The following is a 19,946-nucleotide window of genomic DNA, read 5'->3' as shown; positions in this document are numbered from 1 at the left end:
CAATATATTGAGGAAATTACAGGGGTAGATATTATCGATGATCCATGGATATGTCTATTTCACAAAACGAATAAATCAAAAAAACAACATACAAGTGTACCAAATTTAATAAACGCAGCAAAGGGGGTAATCCCAAAAGAAAAAAAATAGCTAGACCCAGAAAGTCCTACACTTAGATATTCCATATTGTATATGTATTCAGTTCTTTGAAACCAGTCTCTAAGTAGCAGAGAAGAGGACCAGACAGACAGCTTCTCAAATAAATGGGAAAGGTGGACAGAATTTGAAAGAATTAAAAAATATGCAGAAATATGGGTGGACTAGGGGAGGGAGACCGTGAAGTGGAAAATAAAAGAGGTTGCACAATAAGGAAAAAGAGAAATGTAAGTAGGGAGGAGGGGGAGGGAGGGGTGGGATTAAAAGGGGATGGGTTGTCTGTTTGTTTTTTTATAAATTTCATACTTTCTGGAATGTTTATGTATTTATAAATTTATATTTAAATCCCAAAAAAGTTGAAATTAAAAAAAAAATACTTAAATTGTGCACATAAAAACACAAGACTGTGGTAAAAATATATCCTGCTGTCCCAGCTTCACTCACACTATTCAATAATTTTACTAAAGTGCTCCAAAAATGAAATACGTATATTCTATATTATATGCTGACAACTGTGGGTGGCCACCCATCAAAAATCTGGTACTCTAATGTGAGAGCCAACCGAAAAGCATCCAAAGGAAAGGACAGCCGATAACCGGTTTTTAAGTTACAGGGGATATTTACACTTATAATCAGGGTACTGATCAATAGTGCCCTGATAATCAGTGCAGCGTATCAGTGTCTATTAGTCCAACATATCAGTGCCCATCAGTGCAGAATATCAGTGCAGCCTCATTTGTGCCCATTAGTGCAGCCTCATCAGTGCCATCAATGCAGCTATCTATGCCCATCAGTGCAGCCTCATCGGTGCACATCAGTGAAGATGAAGAATTACACAATTGCGAAATTGTATAACAGAAACAAAGAAAAAGGTTTCTTTTTTTTTTTCAAAATTGTCTGTCTTTTTTCGTTTGTTTAGCAAAAAATAAAAAAACCCAGTGGGGATTAAATGCCACCAAAAGAAAGCTCTATCTGTCTCAAAAAATGATAAAAATGTCATATGGGTACAGTGTTGCATGACCACAATTGTCATTTAAAGTGTGACAGTGCTGAAAGCTGAAAACTGACCTGGACAGGTAGGGGGTGAAAGTGGTTAATGTATAACTAAAGGGGAAAACTTTTTTTTTTGTTTTGGATAGAGTAGAGAGGGATTAAACACCTATCAAGTTTTTATTTCTGTCTGTAACAGTTAGGCTGGCCATACATGGGTCGAATTTCGAAAATCAGAAATTTCGTGCATTTTGTGATTCAATGGTGACACCATTGATTTCGAAATTCGACCAACCAAGACCTCAATTTAACATATTGCTACAGAAAATTATTTTCGTGGCTGGGAATCTTCCTTTCTTCCAGGGAATTTTCTTTTCTTACACTTATGCGCATTTCTTTTTCAATTATATTTCTCGCATGATTCTCCCATCATAGATCAGAAAATCGTTTGTTTTTCAAAAAATTTCCAACATGCCCTATCACTCAAATTGGATGACTGCATGAAGATAATCACTCAAATTGGATGACTGCATGAAGATAGTCTGTTGCTGAGGTCCACGAATGGTGTGAAATTCTAATGTAAATTCTTAGATAAGATTAGATAATTCTTTCAAAATTTGACCCATGTATGGCCAGCCTTAGGGAGATTCACCCTCTTTAAGCTATTCAAAATGAAAAATGTTTTGTCTTTAGTTCTACCTTAAGTTAGTTAACAAAGGGTGCCACCTAAACTCCAAACTTTCTGCATTAATCAATGGCTTAGTCTCCATTCACACTGGCACGACTTGTCAGGCGACTTGGTCAGCCTGACAAGTCACGCACCGTTGCGGTCCATTGACTGCTACAGGAGCCGTTCTAATTGGAAACTTAGAAAAAGGGTCCTGTACTACTTCGGGGCGACCTGGAGCGACTTGCATAGACATTCATTTTATGAAGTCCGTGCAAGTCGTGCCGAAGTCGCGGTGCACGCGACTTCACAGGTCGCCCCCTAAGTCGGATCGCCATAGTGTGAACCGAGCCTAACACAGTACAACACTCTACTACTTAATTTCCAGACTTAAACATTTTTAAAGTGGGAGTAAACTCCTCCCAAGCATGACTTTTACCTATAGATAAGCTTATAGTAAGGCCTACCTATAGGTACAGTAAATATCTCCTAAACATGAACTGGTGCATGTCCCACTGAAGGAATGGCATACTGTGCCGTCCTGAGAGTCATGTGCCATGAAGGATGTCTCTTGTGCGCATGTGCGGGAGTGACGTCATCGCTGCTCTGGTTACTCACACAACTGGAGTCTCCAAATCCGGTGAAGATGGAAGCACCTTCAGCGGTGACAGCGTGTCTCTGGAGGACTTTGTTTTAAGGTATGTTTCACATAATTTGCCAGTATGCAATGCATACGAGCACACTATAGCATTGCCTTGCAGGATAAAAAAAAAAAAAGCAGCGGTTTACTACCTCTTTAGGTTAACCACTTGCCGACCGCCGCACAACTATTTACTGCGACGGTCAGCCCCTCACAGGCAAAGTGACGACTACGTCGCTAGCCTGTGAGGGTCTAGGGAGTGAGCGCGCGCCCCGGAGGCACGCTCCCGCGCGGTCACGGGCCCCCCGCGCGTGTGACTGGCGGACCCGATGTCCGCCGGTCACTCGCGATCGTCCGTTAGAGCAGGAGAAAGGCAGGCGGCTAATGTAAACAAGCCGCCTGTCATTCTCCCCTGTGTAGGAATAGTGATCATACGGTTCTACTATGTAGGACCGTTGATCACTGTTCCTACACCTCAACTCACAGTCAATCACAGTTAGAATCACGCCCCTAGGGACACACTTAACCCCTCCCTCTCCAAAAAAGTTAACCCCTTCACTGCCAGTGTCATTTTACAGTAACAGTGCATATGTATAGCACTGATTACTGTAGTAATGTCACTGGTAACCCCAAAAGTGTCAAAAATGTCAGTCAAGGGTCCGATCTGTCCACCGCAATGTCGCAGTACCGCAAAGAAAATCGCAGATCGCCGCCATTACGCGTTAAAAAAAAAAACAACAAAAATGACAAAAATCTTTCCCTTTGTTAGTAAACGCGATAATTTTGCACAAACCAATCAAAATACGCTTTTTGCGATTTTTTTTTTTTTTTTTTTACCAAACATATGTAGCATAAAACAAATTGGCCGAAAATGTTAAAAAGTTTTGATTTTTACTTTTTTTGGGGGAATTTCATATAAAAAAAATGTGAAAAATATTGTTATTTTTGCAAAATTGGCGCTCTTTTTTTGTTTATAGCGCATGATCAAAAAATCGCACAGGTGATCAAATACCACCAAAAGAAAGCTCTGTTTGTGGGAAAAAAAGGACATCAAATTTGTTTAGGTACAGCGTCGCACGACCGCGTAATTGTCCGTTAAAGTCACGCAGTGCCAAATCGCAAAATAGGCCCTGGTCAGGAAGGGGGTAAAATCTTCCGGGGCTTAAGTGGTTAAGAATCTGCACTTTCTTCTTGGTGACCCACAATGATAGTATACATAGTATAGATTTGTTATATTTGCTACATTTTATAGGATACTTTTTGCCCCAAAATGATATGAGGATAAAAGCACAGTAACAGTTGATATAAACCTAAAAAAAAAAGCTGAAACTGACACCACAGGCAGATACAAAGAGGAAGTGGTATGAGTGAGAGGTACTCTGTCAGCTTCTGCGTTTTGTGTCACTCTGTAAGTTTCTTTGTTAGTGGGTGTCTGAGACATTGTAAGCTAATATCTAGATGACTAGTTAAGCGTCTGTCAGAAAGCAGAAGTTGCTCCAAAATCTTACGTTCTGGGGACCATCCAGACACTCATGGGCCTTCGGAGAGTTTGTCCTCATCGCTGATGAATGTGGAGTCTTTGGTGGTTGCTGGATTTTAATATATAAAGTTTTCAGAGGAGAGAATAAGATCATCTACAGAGCAGAGAATAAGATAACTTTTCTGGTGGACAAGATGGCTTTGGGTTCTACATATCAACACAAACTGGCTGAAAAGCTCATGATACTAAATGACAGGGGGAAAGGAGTATTGATCCGAATCTATAACATCAAAAAGGTAAGACAGTTTTAACTAAAGTATTTGCTACTTTACATGATCATTTTTATTCTCAATTATAACATTTTGATTTGCAGGGGTGTGGTTGGCTGTTTGGTTTTTCTCAGACACGTTTGAAGGGGGTTACTTGGTGAGAATATGTGAATATCACTAATGACTTTAGGACCTCTGTGTCCAAAAGGGTTTAGTGCGTCCAGCGCCCGTCTGATCATGCTGGCAAATTGTTTACTCTCAACTACATTTGTGTCTTAAGAAAAGTCAGCTGCTTACAAAAGCTATGTTGTTTTTTTTTTACTACATCTGTAAGGTAGAGATGACAAAATGGCTATGAATGATACAAACTCCATAAGCCATCATTTTGTAAACTCTTACTAAGAAAATAAAATAATGGCTAAAAATCAGTACATGTGCCAACACCCTTATAAAAACAGGAATCAGCAATTTAGATTCCTCTTCCTCCTTTTTTGACTTTTATTGATATTTACGGGGAGGTGGCTTTGAATTTTAAGAGTATTGGGCAACTTGGACCCTCAAAGCTCATTACCAACTATGGGCGATTGTGTAAACGTGTGCTTTTATACAAGTTACTGTACATAAACTTATAATTAATGTCATCAACATCCAGATACCTCCAAAATATATTGTGTCCGTTACCCACTTTTACTAATCAGCATCCATGCTGCAGTTTACTGCTATGGATTCATAGCAATACAGGGATGATTTTAATCTGAATCTCTTCAGACTTTACTGAAGCAAAAATGATGTAGCAGGTCACGGTGTATATGTTATATAGAAATTAATATGTCCTTATTTGTTTGAGTATTCTGACATCTGCAGGTGTTGGCGGCTGGGAGAATACAATAGCTGGCAGGGGAGATTCCTTCATCCACAGGGTTTGGGAATGTATTGATTTCTCTTATTCAGCCCACGTATATGGCTAACCTAAGGCAGAAAGCCTGCTGCTGATCATAAGTGGACTATAGGAACCCTTTTTGTTTCTACAGAATCATTTAAAGGTTTTGTTGCCTTTAATAGAATAGCTTTCTTAAAAAAAATAAAAAAGATAAAAAAAATAAATGCTTTGCCCACACATGCCTGTGCACTTTTTAAAGTAAGCGTATAGGGCCAGTACATCTTTTACTTTAAGTCAACCTCAGACCTAAAATGACAATAGGCTATCCCCTGTTTGTGGTGATAGCAGGAGTATGCAGGGCAAAGCAACATGTTTGCTTTAATTTAGCTCCCTTTCCCATCAATACCCATACCATAGGCAGAGATTGAGGGATTGCAATGGCAACCCCTCCAATGCTCCAGAGGTCCGTGCGGCCTCCCTTTCACATTAGGTTTTACACTATGTTGCTAGGGAGAAGCAATTACCACGTCACCCTGCATGGGTAATTCAGTAAATTTGAAGGCCTGGGTGAAAAGTAGTGTGCTTGTTCATAAGTGGAAACTCAGAGGGCCTGGCCTGGGCACACAAGCCCACCGCTTTCACTTGGCAGTTCAGAGTGGGGCTTGCCACATAAGGCCTCCACCTTGTGTGCACGTGCACGAGTGAGCAGGGCAGGAAGGAAGGGGCTGTACTGTACTGGGCATAGGGGAAAGGGCTTGCCCCAAAACCCTGTGTAGGTGAAACTGGAAATTCAGGGGGCCCAAGACAGGCCTGAGTTTACTCAATTTCCTACGCAGGGTGACGCGGCAAGTGCTTTTCCCCAGCGACAGTGTCAAACCTAATGTGACAGGGAGACCCCGCCGGCCCCCTTGAGCATGGATTGGCTCGCCATTGCGAACCCCTGTGACCCCTCAAGCTCCAGGTGATAGTAGGGGGGACACAGGTCAACTTTCATATTGGGGCCCACAAGCTTCAAGCTATGCCTCTGACCCATTCCCAGATGTATTCAGTACTTTCTTTGCACCTGATGACTAAACAGAGCGATGTGGGGGAGAAAAAAAAAAGGTTAACATGGGGTGGGCAATCAATAAAGTAAACCTGTGCTTTGTCTTGAGCATTTTCAAGGGACGTTATGCAGGCCTAATTATTGCTTTTGGAACAGGTTTCTTTTTAGCAACATTTGGATTTTTTTCTCCATACTTTATCAGGACTACAATTAATGGAGTCTACTAATATATTTTTTTATCTATATTTATTTATAAAACCCTGTGGAGTATATTTATAAATGTTTTTACATCAGGTTTACACAACTTTCACCCAGGATTCATGCATTTTCCAATGTAATCCATTTAGAAAAATGTGTCGATCTTGTGTTGAAACCCTTAAACAGACCCATCTCATATGCTAATAACATTTTGCAACAGAAAAAAGATTATTGGGTAATGTTATGTTTTTCATACAGGACTTTTAAGTCATTGCCACACCCATAGGATGGGTTTTACTGTCAAATATTCAGAACCAGACCACCTACCTGTGGGCACCATTAGGTCTCATCAAGATGGTGCTGGTGGATCCAGTCAGCATATGAAGTGCCATAGGTGTGACATTTATGTATGAGTAGATAGTACAAATAGAACTTGACATAATCTATAAGTGCCCAAATTTACAATACTGCTTAAATGTAGACACTTTAAAGCAGTATTAAACCCCAAAGCAAACATTACGTTGCAGCGTAACAATTCTTAGATGTTTTTTTAAATATAGAAATTAAAAGGGGAATAAAAACAGCTGAGGAGAATTCTATATGAAACATTTATTCGTTATAAAATATACACTATATTACCAAAAGTATTGGGACGCCTGCCTTTACAAGCACATAAACTTTAATGGCATCCCAGTCATAGTCCATAGGGTTTAATATGGAGTTGGCCCACCCTTATACCAGCTTCAACTCTTCTGGGAAGGCTGTCCACAAGGTTTAGGAGTGTGCCAATGGGACTGTTTGACCTTTCTTACAGAAGCACATTTGTGAGGTCAGGCGTTAATGTTGATGAGAAGGCATGGCTCGCAATCTCTGCTCTAATTCATCTTTAATTTGCTTTAATTCATCCCAAAGGTGTTCTATCGGGTTGAGGTCAGGACTCTGTGCAGGCCAGTCAAGTTCCTCTACCCCAAACTCGCTCACCCATGTCTTTATGGACCTTGCTTTATGCACTGGTCAAAATAATTTGGTTGAGAAGGGGTTATGGTGTGGGGTTGTTATTCAGGGGTTGGGCTTGGCCCCTTAGTTCCAGTGAAGTGAAATCTTAAGGCGTCAGCATACCAAGACATTTTGGACAATTTCATGCTCCTAACTTTGTGGAAACAGTTTGGGGATGGCCCCTTCCTGTTCAAACATCCATAAATACATCAATGAGCACGTTTAGGGTGGAGGAACTTGATTAGCCTGCACAGAGTCCTGGCTTCAACCCGATAGAACACCTTTGGGATGAATTTGGTCGGAGACAGCAAGCCAGGCCTTCTCATCAGTGCCCGACCTCAGAAATTCACTTCTGGAAGAAGGGTCAAACATTCCCATAAACACACTCCTAGGCACTCTCCTTGGCCCCTTAGTTCCAGGAGAGTTGAAGCTGTTATAGCTGCAAAGGGTGGGCAAACTCAATATTGAACCCTGAGGACTAACACTGGGATGGCGTTAAAGTTCACATGCATGTAAAATCAGGCGTCCCAATACTTTTGGTATTATAGTGTATTTGTACTCTTATTTTTGTATCCAATTTTGTATTTTATTGTGATTTTTCATGATCGAGAAGGAGCAAATCTATATGTACATGGAATTTAGATACCTAGTACAATAGTAACTGTTATATATAAACACATATACTTATATATATATATATATATATATATATATAGACACATACACACACACACATTTTTATAGCTACAATATGTACTATGCTACTTCTGTTATAAAAATCCTTTTAAAAAAAAAAGTTTGTAAACAAAAACAATTCTTAGATGTGATGGCTTCATTTGTTTTCTTTGTTTTTTTAGGCTTTCTTTCTATTATTTTCACCAGGTGGTCCTGTCAGTAAGTCTGTTGTTCTACAACAGAACAAGTTGTCCTGCAGATGGTGCTTACAGGGGTGCCAGGGGTGCTTACAATGATTGGCTTTTATTTATTTATGTAAAACCTTCATCTCAAAAGGAAAAAATGTTGCTATAACTGCTTATTAAGTGTTAGCTGGAGTTTGACTTTAATTTGTTAGTGTATCTAAATCTGCTATTACATTTAACACTACCTCCCCCCCCCCCAGACTGACAATGATGCTGTCCAAAGGTGCCCCTGTGCTCCTTCATCCAGAGTGGAGGCACTCTAATACAGGCCAGATCAAAAGAGTTACTGGCCAGATCAATAGAAAAAAAGTGGGGGAAATAAGCCTGAAAAAGGAAAGTAATGCAGCCACTAAATCATGATTGGTAAACTGCAATATAATACATTTTTGCTTTTGGGTTAATACAACTCTCTGCTTATTGGCCTACCTTTATGTAGTGCTCACCGCCGAAAGGGCCCGCTGATATTTCCTAGGTTCGGGGGTAGTGGCAGCCAGGCACACAAAAACACTTTTCTGGCCCAATGAACACTCTAGGGGTGTCTTTTTAATGCCTTATTGCAAACTTGAACTTGGATGGGGTTTGGGGAGTCATTGTATATTCCAACAATACTGGAAAGTGATAAGAGAAAATGATTTTCTTTGTCAAGGCCTCTAACTTCAGTCTCTCTTCTGGCCACCAAATTAACATTGAGACCCCATAAGACCTGACTCAATTCTGGCAAGTTATGGCACTGATGTGCAAGGAAGAGAAACAGCAAACAGTCACTAGGATCCTACACTCTGGTCTGTGCTCAAAATGGCCCTGGATACTTAGATTCCTCCTCCCAATATCAGCCAAACATTTATCCTATGAACTCTTTTTTTTTATTTTTTTTTAAATTTTGTTCCACACAGTGTCGCTCTCACCCCAGCTATGTGTTGTTGTTCTGGCAGCAGGTTGTCTCTCTCTCTCTGTGCCCGCTCACTCATCGCAAATTTAACGTGTCACCGAAGCCAGGGTGTCAGCATGGTGCACTTTCCGAAATCCGCCAGCAGGGGGAGGCAGAGCACCTTCCGACAAGCTGACACTTTAGAATTGCAGGGAATTGTGATGAGTTTTTCAAACTTTAGGCAGAAGTAGTGCAGCTGAATGGGAGAATTATTCCAACTCTGCTACTTTGGCCTCAAGTTTTCAATTCCCTTTTCAATTTCCTGTAATTCTCTCTTTATGAAGTAGACCCTATAATCTGATAAGTAGGCGGAGATTAATTATGCAGAGTGGGCGGAGCTTCAGGGAAGTGGGTGTGGTAAGTAATTGATAGCTGTGCTGCAAAGTGTCCCTGGAAATTTTTTTCAAATGTTGGCAACTATGCCTTAGTTAGTTCCATAAATTTTCAGCAAAACATGTCCCTCAGCTTTAGCATATCTGGGACCTCAAATGAGCACATGGAGAACTTCCGCTGGGCTGCTTAGAAGGGCAGCAGCCTCTCAGGCTGTAAACTTCTCCTGGACAAGAACAGGGCTGCCTCAGGCCCAGATTTATGCTGCCGACTTGCCTTTCTCAACCCACTACATTCTAGAATCCTACAGAAGGCAGGGGGAAACAGTCAAACCTGCAGTCAGTGAAGCTTAGAACAGCCCAAATCAATCACAAACTGCTCCAAATTTCACCTAACCTTTCAAGCAACCTATCTAGGAGGGTGCTACATTTACTTAATGTCTATTATGAATGCTGCTGCTGGACTCACTGTACCAATCACTTCGTTTCTGCACATCTCTATGCCAATCCCTCCACTGGCTTCTGATCTTCCAACAAATAAAATTAAAAATACTAACAAAAACACACAACTCTGCATGCCAGCTACATTATATTACCAACCTCATCTCATCTATATACACGCGATCCTGCACTTCTGGGTAACGGGCGCGGGCGGCTTGCTCCTGCTGTGATTCTACACAGCGAGAGCTAATCAAAATTGTTGGCCTTTTTTTGTTTATAGCACAAAAAAATTAAAACCACAGTGGTGATCAAATATCACCAAAATAAAGCCCTATTTGTGGGGAAAAGGACATACATTTTGTTTGGGTACAGCATCGCATGAATGCGCATTTGTCAGTTAGAGTATCGCAAAAAATGGCCTGGTCATGAAGGGAGGTAAAACTTCTGGAGGGCAAGTGGTAAAAGTAGAACTATAGGCAAAACTGTTTATTTATTTTTTTTCATTTTGTAAAGAGCAAGGGAGGGTTATAACCCCTGTCAGATTTTTTTTTCCATCTGTGTCCTATTGCAGAGATTTCCCTTCACTTCCTATCCCATTTCCAAACAGGAAGTGAGAATTATGGGAATTCTTTGGGAACCCCCAGGTCACTAGAACTGTCCCCTCTAGATTTCCCCTCTATTATTTCTCTGGAGACAACCCAAAATTGGGGATTTTCTTTTACTTTCACTTTCAATGATTATGGTAAACAGGACAAATAGAGAGGGTGAATCTCCCTAACAGGGGCACAGGCACACAGACAGCAATAAAAACCTGACAGGTGTTCTAATCCCTCTCCACTCTATCCAAAAGAAAAAAAAAAAGATTTGCCTTGTTGGACCCCTGGGATTCTAGGTCCACATTTTTTGTATAGTCACTTTCATATTAACCGCTTGCCGACCGTATACTGTATACATACGGTGGCAAGGCGGCTCTCCTGCGCTGGATCACTTACCTAGTACGTGATCCAGCACTTCTGGGTCTGGAGTGCGCACATGCAGGGCCACTGATGGGGTGGGGGGGGGGGGCACCGGTCCTCCTGTAGGGGGCCCGGACAGCAGAAGGATCGGTGGAGCAGAAAAGGAACGATGCCCTCTGTGTCACTCACCCAGCAATTTAAATCCGGTTTCTCCCCTCCCGCCGCCCTGCCCCGCCGGCTTTCATTTGCTGGGTGAGAGACACAGCGGGCTGGATTTAGGGGGTGCTGGGGTGGTTTGTTCTCACCCAAATTTCAGTTCTGCCCCCCCCCCCCGGCTGGCTGCCGCTGAGCTCCTTCCCCAGCCCCCGCTCCCACACACCTGGAACAAAGAGAGGGGTGGATGGAGCAGAGAGTAGAGGCAGAGAGGAAAGAGTCAGGAGGAGGTGCGCTGTGTTGTGCTCTCCCTCCTGTCAGAATGTTCATCTATACAACACATGAGACAGGGTCGCTCTTACTGTAGATTGCATCGCACTGCACACACACACACACACACACAGTTTGCTTGCCGCCCCCTATCCACATTTCTTGCTGCCGGGGAGGTGAACAGCCCTTGGAGAAGATAGGAGGCTGTGTGTCTGTACAGCGTGATCTACAGCAAGAGCGATCCTGTCTCATTTGTTGTATAAATGAACGTTCTTCTGACAACAACACAGCACATGTCCTCCTTTGTTGTTAGTGGCTTCCCCCTGTAAGTTGGGTGAGGGGGATGGCAGGGATATCTGTGTTGGGAAATGTAATGGGGATTTCAGGAGGGTAGATATGTGCTAGAAAGAGGGAAGGGGGGGGGGTGGTAGAAGGAAGAATGGGGGGGAGAAGATATGTGCTACGATATGTCCCCACTCCCAGCGGTGACATCAACAGGAAGACAGGCTGACCGAGGGCCCAGGGGATGAGAAGAGGTGAGAGGTATTTGCACCACACATACCTACCCACAGACAGGAGGGCACAGGAGGGACTGCAGGCAGGGCTAAAGGGTCTTTCACCCCCTCTCTCTCTTCCAGCACTCCCTCACCAACCCCCCCTCTCTCTCTCTCCCTCCTTCCTCTCTCCCGCCACCCTCTATCTCACCCCCCTCTCTCTCTCTCTCACTCCCCTCTCTCTCTCTCACCCGCCCTCTCTCCCACCCCCTCTCTCTATCTCACCCCCCCTCTTTTATCCCTTCTCTCTACCCCCCTCACTCTCACCCCCTCTTTCTCCCTCCCCCCTCTGTCTCTTACTCCCCGCTCTCTCTCACCCCCTCTCTCTCTTTTATCCCCTCTCATTCTCTCACCATCCTTTCTCCCCCCCTCTCTCTCTCACCCCCCTTCTCACCTTCTCTCTCTCTCTCATCCTCCCTCTCTCTATTCCCCCTCGCTTTCACCCCCCTCCTCTCACCCCCACTCTCCTGAGATCTCAGGGATTCATGTTGGGACTTGTAGTCCTTGAGTTTTGGAAGGAGTCACATCCATTAAACAGGAAGGGGTGGGGCAAATTTACATAGGAGGGGCGCACCCACTTTTATTCTTGCCTAGGGCAGCACAAAATCAAAATACACCACTGGGGGAGGGGCAAGGTAGTGGTGGCAGCCCCTGGGGGGGGGGGAGCCCATCAGGAAGGATGAACGGGGCCTGTGATTTCTAACAGTGGCCCTAAGCACGCGTGCCGCCTGGCGACCCGTTCCTGCTGTGATTGGACACAAGGGGAGACAATCAGCAGGTCTGGTAGACTCGATGTCAGCAGGGACCCGCCGATCGTTCAGGACACAAGCAAAATGGCAGTCTGCTTATGTAAACAAGGCAGTTCTGTCAGTAGGGAAGGTATTGATCCTGTGTTTCTGCAAAGCAGGAACATGGATCTCTGCCTTTCTTATAGTACAAGCACCTCCCCTACAGTAACCAAGCACATTTTAGGCACACAGTTAATCCTTTGATCGCTCCTGATGTTAACCCCTTCCCAGCCAGTGTCATTAGTACAGTGACTGTGCATATTTTTAGCACTGATCACTGTATTAGTGTCACTGGTTCCCAAAAAAGTGTCACTTTGTGTCCGAATTGTCTGCCGCAATGTTGCAGTCCTGCTATAAGTCGCTGTTCACCGCAATTACTAGTAAAAAAAAAAGTTCCAAAAATATATCTCATAGTTTGTAGACGCTATAACTTTTGCGCAAACCATCAATATACATTAATTGGGATTTTGTTTACCAAAAATACAGTATGTGGCAGAATATATATTGGCCTGATTTTATGAATTAATTCGATTTTTTACATTTTTTTATTTTGGATATGTTTTACAGCTGAAAGTTAAAAATATGTTTTTTTTTTTTTTAAATTGTCGGTGTTTTGTTTTATAGCGCAAAAAAAAAAAAAAAAAACGCAGAAGTGATCGAATACAACCAAAAGAGAGCTCTTTTTGTGTGGGAAAAAATATATTTTTGTTTGAGTACAGTGTCGCACAACTGCGCAATTGTCAGTTATAGTAATGCAGTGTCATATCGCAAACATATGGCCTGTTCATGATGGGGGGTAAATCTTTTGGAGCTGAAGTACATGAACTATATGAGTATAGGAGCTGATGTACTGTATATGAGCTTTGTGTTTCTCAGCAGTCAGTGGGTGTGATGTACACATTCTTATTTCCTGTCAGTTACTTTCTGAATATAGCTATGAGGAAGAGGAAGTGAAAAGTCCTGTGCAGTCAAGATACAGTCACTTCTTTTTCTGTCAAAGGGACAACTCAAGTATTTAACAATAATAGAAAAGGATTATTACTTATAATGCCAATCTTTTTAAAAATACAAGGACAATGTCCCTTAGCAAATGTGCATGACCTCTTTGGGGAGAATTCACTACTTTCAAGAATTCAGTAATGCCACCACTTTGTGTTGTTTGGGAAATGTATTTAATTTTTTAATTTAACTATATTTATTTGTATAATAAATAAACATATTTCATATATATTTATTTGAACTTTACCTTTTTGTTAATTATATTTTCAATTTACAAAAGGCTTTAGCACATGAGGCACTATTTATAATTTGTCACATGTCCTATTCGTTAACTAGAAAACTCAGTGGAACTGTCTGACTTGAGGGAAAAATAAATAATTCATTTGAATAAATATGGGAATTATGAGAAATAAGTGCATTCCTATACAATAAATTGGTATATAAATTGGACCTGAATATTAGTCAAAAGAAAAAATATTGTTGAAATAACTAGTACAAATTACAGAACTGTTGGAATTGTGCAATATACTTTGGTGGACGACTACAAATACTTATCTAAATTTTTACATATTTATTCGATTTTGGTTCAGATGCATTTTTAATTTTGAGTGTAGCTCTATGAGAATAATTAACTTAAAAACTGAACTTCAGGCATATATAAAAACAGGTAATGCATTCATAAAAAAAAAAAAATGAAACCAGAAGCAAACATGTATGATATAATATGCCTAGGCATGGAAACCAGAAACTAGATGTAAAAAAAAAAGTTTAAAAATAGTAATTAGAACAGAGGGTAAGGCTCTAAATCTAGTGATTGCACACACAGTTAATAATTGAGATTTAAATTCATATGTATACAATTGCTCCTCCTTTAAATATCAATACACAAAATAAAAAGTGATACATGTGAAAAAATTGGGAAAAACATGTCCGTATATGATGAATAGCAACTTCTCCTTCAAATAACAGTGGATTAACCACACGTGCTTGTGAAATAAATAAGTTCTCCACCGATATCCTCATGCACACACTGCTTACCAGATAAATTTGACCCCCATTACAGGTAATCAAATCAGGCACCAGATTTAGGGCTCTTTCACATGGGCGGTCCGATCAGATCCGCCTGTCAGTTTTTTAGGCGGATCTGATCGGATCCTCCATGTATCCCTATGGGGCAGCGGATGTCAGCGGAGACACCTCCGCTGACACCCGCTGCCATCCGTATCCGATCCTGTCCGTGAAATCCGGACGGATGGAAACCCTATTTTCCATCCGTCCTGGGGATCGGATCGGATGAGAGCGGACATAGAGAGCAGCGGGGGCTGAGACACCTCCCTCTCCGCTCTGCAAGCGGAGACGGAGTTGTCATCCACCGGCTCAGCGGGGATCGCGGATCGATCCCCGCTGAGCAGCACAGATCTGCCTACGGAGGCGGACCGTGTGAAAGAGGCCTAATAGTAAACTGATTATCCTTAGGGTTCCCCTCAACAGGTCCACAAATCAAAATTAGCGATCAAAAGAGTTGTTCATTGCAGTAGATAAAGGGGATAAAGAAGGGGACTCCAAAGACATGCTGGTAGGTTAATTGGATCCTGTATAAAAAAATTGGCCCTACTGTGTATGTATGTGAGTTAGGGACCTTAGATTGTAAGCTCCTTGAGGGCAGGGACTGATGTGAATGTGTAATGTATATGTAAATCGCTGTGTAAATTGACAGCGCTATCTAAGTACCTGAAATAAATAAAAATAAATAAATAAAGAAACTTCTCATGGTGTGGTATGTTAAAATATACCATTTATTAAAAACATATAGTAACTCACAGTTAAAATTCCCTCATTCAGTCGGCTGGCTAGGGTGATAAACGGTTTCATGCAGGGGACGCTGTTCCGCGTTCCACCTGCGTTCCAAGTACCAGAAGTGACGTATTACGTTCCCAAGTCCCGATGCATTTCGTCAGCAGGCTTCTCTCATTTCCTGAGGGGTCATGCACCTGCATGGCAAGTACATGCAATTTCAAATTTGAATGGAATACTTACCAGCAGGTCCCGTTCCTGCGCCCAGCAAGAGTAACTGTGAGGGATTATGGTGTTTAGGCACCACCAACCACAAAGGCCCAATTTTTGGCACCTGTATGACAAGTACATGCGATTTCAAATTTGTATGGAATTCTCACCAGCAGGTACTGTTCCTGCGCCCAGCAAGAGTAACTGTGATGGGTTACGGTGTTCAGGCACCACCAACAGCAAAGGTCCAATTTTTGGCACCTGTACGGAAGAGTAACTGTGAGGGATTATGGTGTTCAGGCACCACCAACAGCAAAGGCCCAATTTTTGGCACCTGTATGACAAGTACATGTCATTTCAAATCTATATAGAATTCTTACCAGCAGGCCCCGTTCCTGCACCCAGCAAGAGTAACTGTGAGGGGTTACGGTGTTCAGGCACCACCAACACCAAAGGCCCAATTTCAGTTTCAGTTCCTGCTGATACTAACCTTCCAGGTCCCCATGACTCCAGCAGGTTTGCATAGCCGACACCCAGATGACAGCACAGCGCCCCCACTAGATCACTGATAAAAACACATACAACACTTGATCTTTGCCAATTTCAAATTGGTATGACATTTTTACCAGCAGGGCCCGTTCCTGCGCCCAGCAAGAGTAACTGTGATGGGTTGCGGCGTTCAGGCAACACCAACAACCAAGGCCCAATTTTTCTGCACCTGCATGACAAGTACATGCGATTTCAAAATTTATATGGAATTTTTAGCAGCAGGGCCTGTTCCTACGGCCAGCAAGTGTAACTGTGAGGGGTTGCGGTGTTCAGGCACCACCAACAACCAAGGCCCAATTTTTCTGCACCTCTATGACAAGTACATGCAAATTGAAATACGTATGGAATTTTTACCAGCAGGGCCCGTTCCTGCACCCAGCAAGAGTAACTGTGAGGGGTTACAGTGTTCAGGCACCACCAACAACCAAGGCCCAATTTTTCTGCACCTGTATGACAAGTACATGCGATTTCAAATTCGTATGGAGTTTTTACCAGCAGGGCCTGTTCCTACGGCCAGCAAGTGTAACTGTGAGGGGTTGCGGTGTTCAGGCACCACCAACAACCAAGGCCCAATTTTTCTGCACCTCTATGACAAGTACATGCGATTTCAAAATTTATATGGAATTTTTAGCAGCAGGGCCTGTTCCTACGGCCAGCAAGTGTAACTGTGAGGGGTTGCGGTGTTCAGGCACAACCAAAAGCCCAATTTTTCTGCACCTGTATGACAAGTACATGTGATTTGAAATTTGTATGTATATTTGTATATGACATTTTTTCCTTTGGAAATGTCAGTATTGCTGCTGCAGCAGGCTACATACATCGTAGAGATGCACTATTTCACAGGCAATTAAGGGGACCCTCCAGGCATGATATTTGAAGGAATTTTTAGTTTTCATACTTTCATTAAAATCAGTTAATCACAGCTCCTTTAACCACTTGCCGACTGCCTAACGCCGATCTACGTCGGCAGTCAGCCCCTCACAGGCAAAGTGACGTAGGGCTACGTCACTAGCTTGTGAGGGTCTAGGGAGCGAGCGCGCGCCCCCGGAGGAGCGCTCCCGCTCCCGCGTGGTCACGGACCCCCCCGCGCGTGTGACCGGCGGACCCGATGTCCGCCGGTCACTCGGCGATCGGCGGGGGAGAGGGAGAATGTCAGGCAGCTTGTGTAAACAAGCCACCTGTCATTCTCCTTGCTGTTAGGATACTGATCACTCGGATCTAGTATGTAGATCCGTTGATCAGTGTCCATACAGCTCAAGCCCCAGCCAATCACAGTAGAAAGCACGCCCCTAGGGATACACACAGCCCCTCCCTCCCAAATAAAGTTAACCCCTTCACTACCAGTGTATTTTTACAGTAACAGTGCATATATATAGCACTGATTACTGTAGAAATGTCACTGGTAACCCCAAAAGTGTCACAAATGTCAGTCAAGGGTCCGATCTGTCCGCCCCAATGTCGCAGTACCGCAAAAAAAATCGCAGATCGCCGCCATTACACGTTAAAAAAAAAAAACAACAAAAATGACAGAAATCTTTCCCTTTGTTAGTAAACGCAATAACTTTTGCGCAAACCAATCAAAATACGCTTTTTGCGATTTTTTTTACCAAACATAGGTAGCATAAAACAAATTGGCCGAAAAAGTAAAAAAATTTTGATTTTTAAATTTTTTTTTTGGGGAATTTCATATAAAAAAATGTGAAAAATATTGCTATTTTTGCAAAATTGACGCTCTTTTTTTGTTTATAGCGCGTGATCAAAAAATCGCACAGGTGATCAAATACCACCAAAAGAAAGCTCTGTTTGTGGGAAAAAAAGGACGCCAAATTCGTTTAGGTACAGCGTCGCACGACCGCGCAATTGTCCGTTAAAGTCACGCAGTGCCGAATCGCAAAATACCCCCTGGTCGGAATGGGGGCTTAAGTGGTTAAAAACGATCGTTTTAAAAAAATGTTTGCATTGCTACATGTTCCCCAGGTCAGTACTCTGACCCCCATACACTTTTTTTGGGCAATAACTTGCATTTAAACCTTCAAAATGAAGCTGTTTGATTTTTGACGTTTGAGTCCCATAGACTTCAATAGAGTTTGTTTTTTGTTAGAACAAACTTTTCCCCTGTTCGCGGTGTTCTGGTGCAAACCGAACCGGGGAGTGTTCGGTTCATCACTACTGGCCAGCAGAAGAAATCGGATATCATAATACTGACAGTTGAACTGTTATTGTGATATGTATCTAAATCTATATACCTATAGGTTCTGTAAATGTCTCCTAAACTTGCACCGTTTAGGAAATCTTTACTGTACATGCACCCGGTGACATCACATCACTGTTGCATGTGCTCTGAGGGAACGGCACCTTAGCTGTTTCTTCAGAGTCCTGTACCATAAATGGCAGCTCCCTCGAGAGAGTGACATCATCGAGGCTCTGGCCATTCACACAGCTGGAGTCTGCGGACCCAGAAGGAAAACCGGATGAAGATGGAAGCGCCTGCAGCCGTGACAGCTTAGCACTGGAAGGCTTCGTTTTCAGGTAAATTTAACATAATGTGCTAGTATGCAATGCATACTAGCACATTCTGTAAATGAAGAAAAAAGTGGCACTTCCAGACCCAGGAACTTGGAAACTTGAGTTTATTTCTTCAAATCATAGGTACAACATCAGACAAGACCATAAGACAAACTGGACAGCAGACGCGTTTCACACCTTGTGCTTATTCATTGCACTAGCACATTACTAGCACATTACTAGCACATTATGACATTACCTTTCAGGTTACAAAAAACAAAACACCAAATGGTTTACTACTGCTTTTAAGACACTTTGATATTCAATAGTCTTTGAAAGAATTTGTGGCAATAGCAATAGCTCCAGATTTGATAGGAGAACAGACAGTTCTGTCCCAGATGAAATACAATAATTAAGCAGCAAAATGCATGAATGATTTTAATTGTTTTTATTCATGGGAGAAGGTTCATTTTGAGGATATACTGAATATTTGTCATTGGTCATCAGGCAAAAGCCTGATAATCATCTTATGGATGGATGGCTCCAGCTCCCTCTCTCACAGTTGGATGTGCCTCAAGCCTGTCACACTTCAAAACGGCAAGCCCCACACACCCACTGGAATTTGTCCCACCGGACAAAATGTACATAGGGCAGAGCTCAGCGTTGACTTCAGCAGATTTCAACTAAGGGAAAAAAGAATTCAGGCTTCAAAGTCGGTTTCCTACTGTGCATGCACGAGTCACGCTGTGCTTTCTGAATGGCCCTGTCATCTTCTGGGACACACACAGCTCCCAGAAGGCAGCGGGTGGGAAGGAGGAGGGGCAGATCGAAAAATACGGAGATGACATACCACACTGCGGCGGGCGAGGTCAGGACAGAGGTCCTGCTGGAAAATCACAAAAAAGGAACAAAACGCAAAAAAAGAAAAAAAGGACCTCCAAAAAACGAGGGGCGGGTTGGGTGCTCAATTGGTTTAGACCTATTTCTATTTTAGTCTGGAACTCCGCTTTAATATTATTTTACTTATGAGTACCCATAAATTTTATAAATAAATTGGGTTTTAACTGTACTGTAACTATGGGATTTTCCTGCCTTGCTTCTTTCTGGCTATGTGTTACTATCCCTGAGGCAGTTTTATGAAGCGATTCATTGGCTGAGTGGGGCATGCCATTCTGAAATTTGACAGCCTTTAGGCACTTTAAACTGTGCGGTAGGGAGCTTGGGCCATT

At 42.5% G+C, this 19,946-nt stretch overlaps 1 protein-coding gene across 1 annotated transcript in view; it reads left to right on the top strand.

The window, feature by feature from the left end:
- Positions 1-3,871: 3,871 nt before the first annotated feature.
- The window catches only part of NCKAP1L (NCK associated protein 1 like), a 341,915-nt gene continuing 325,840 nt past the window's right edge, over positions 3,872-19,946 (top strand). Inside the window, exon 1 of the mRNA XM_082245566.1 lies at positions 3,872-4,229. Within this exon, the coding sequence (XP_082101692.1) occupies positions 4,128-4,229 (102 nt within the window). The 5' untranslated portion in view covers positions 3,872-4,127. The remainder of the gene's footprint in view (positions 4,230-19,946) is intronic.

The sequence above is a fragment of the Pelophylax lessonae genome, assembly GCF_965119305.1.
Source record: "Pelophylax lessonae genome assembly, chromosome: 2".
Taxonomy (NCBI): Eukaryota; Metazoa; Chordata; class Amphibia; order Anura; family Ranidae; genus Pelophylax; species Pelophylax lessonae.
The sequence above is the reverse complement of the archived record's forward strand: the minus strand, read 5'-3'. Positions and strand labels throughout refer to the sequence as shown.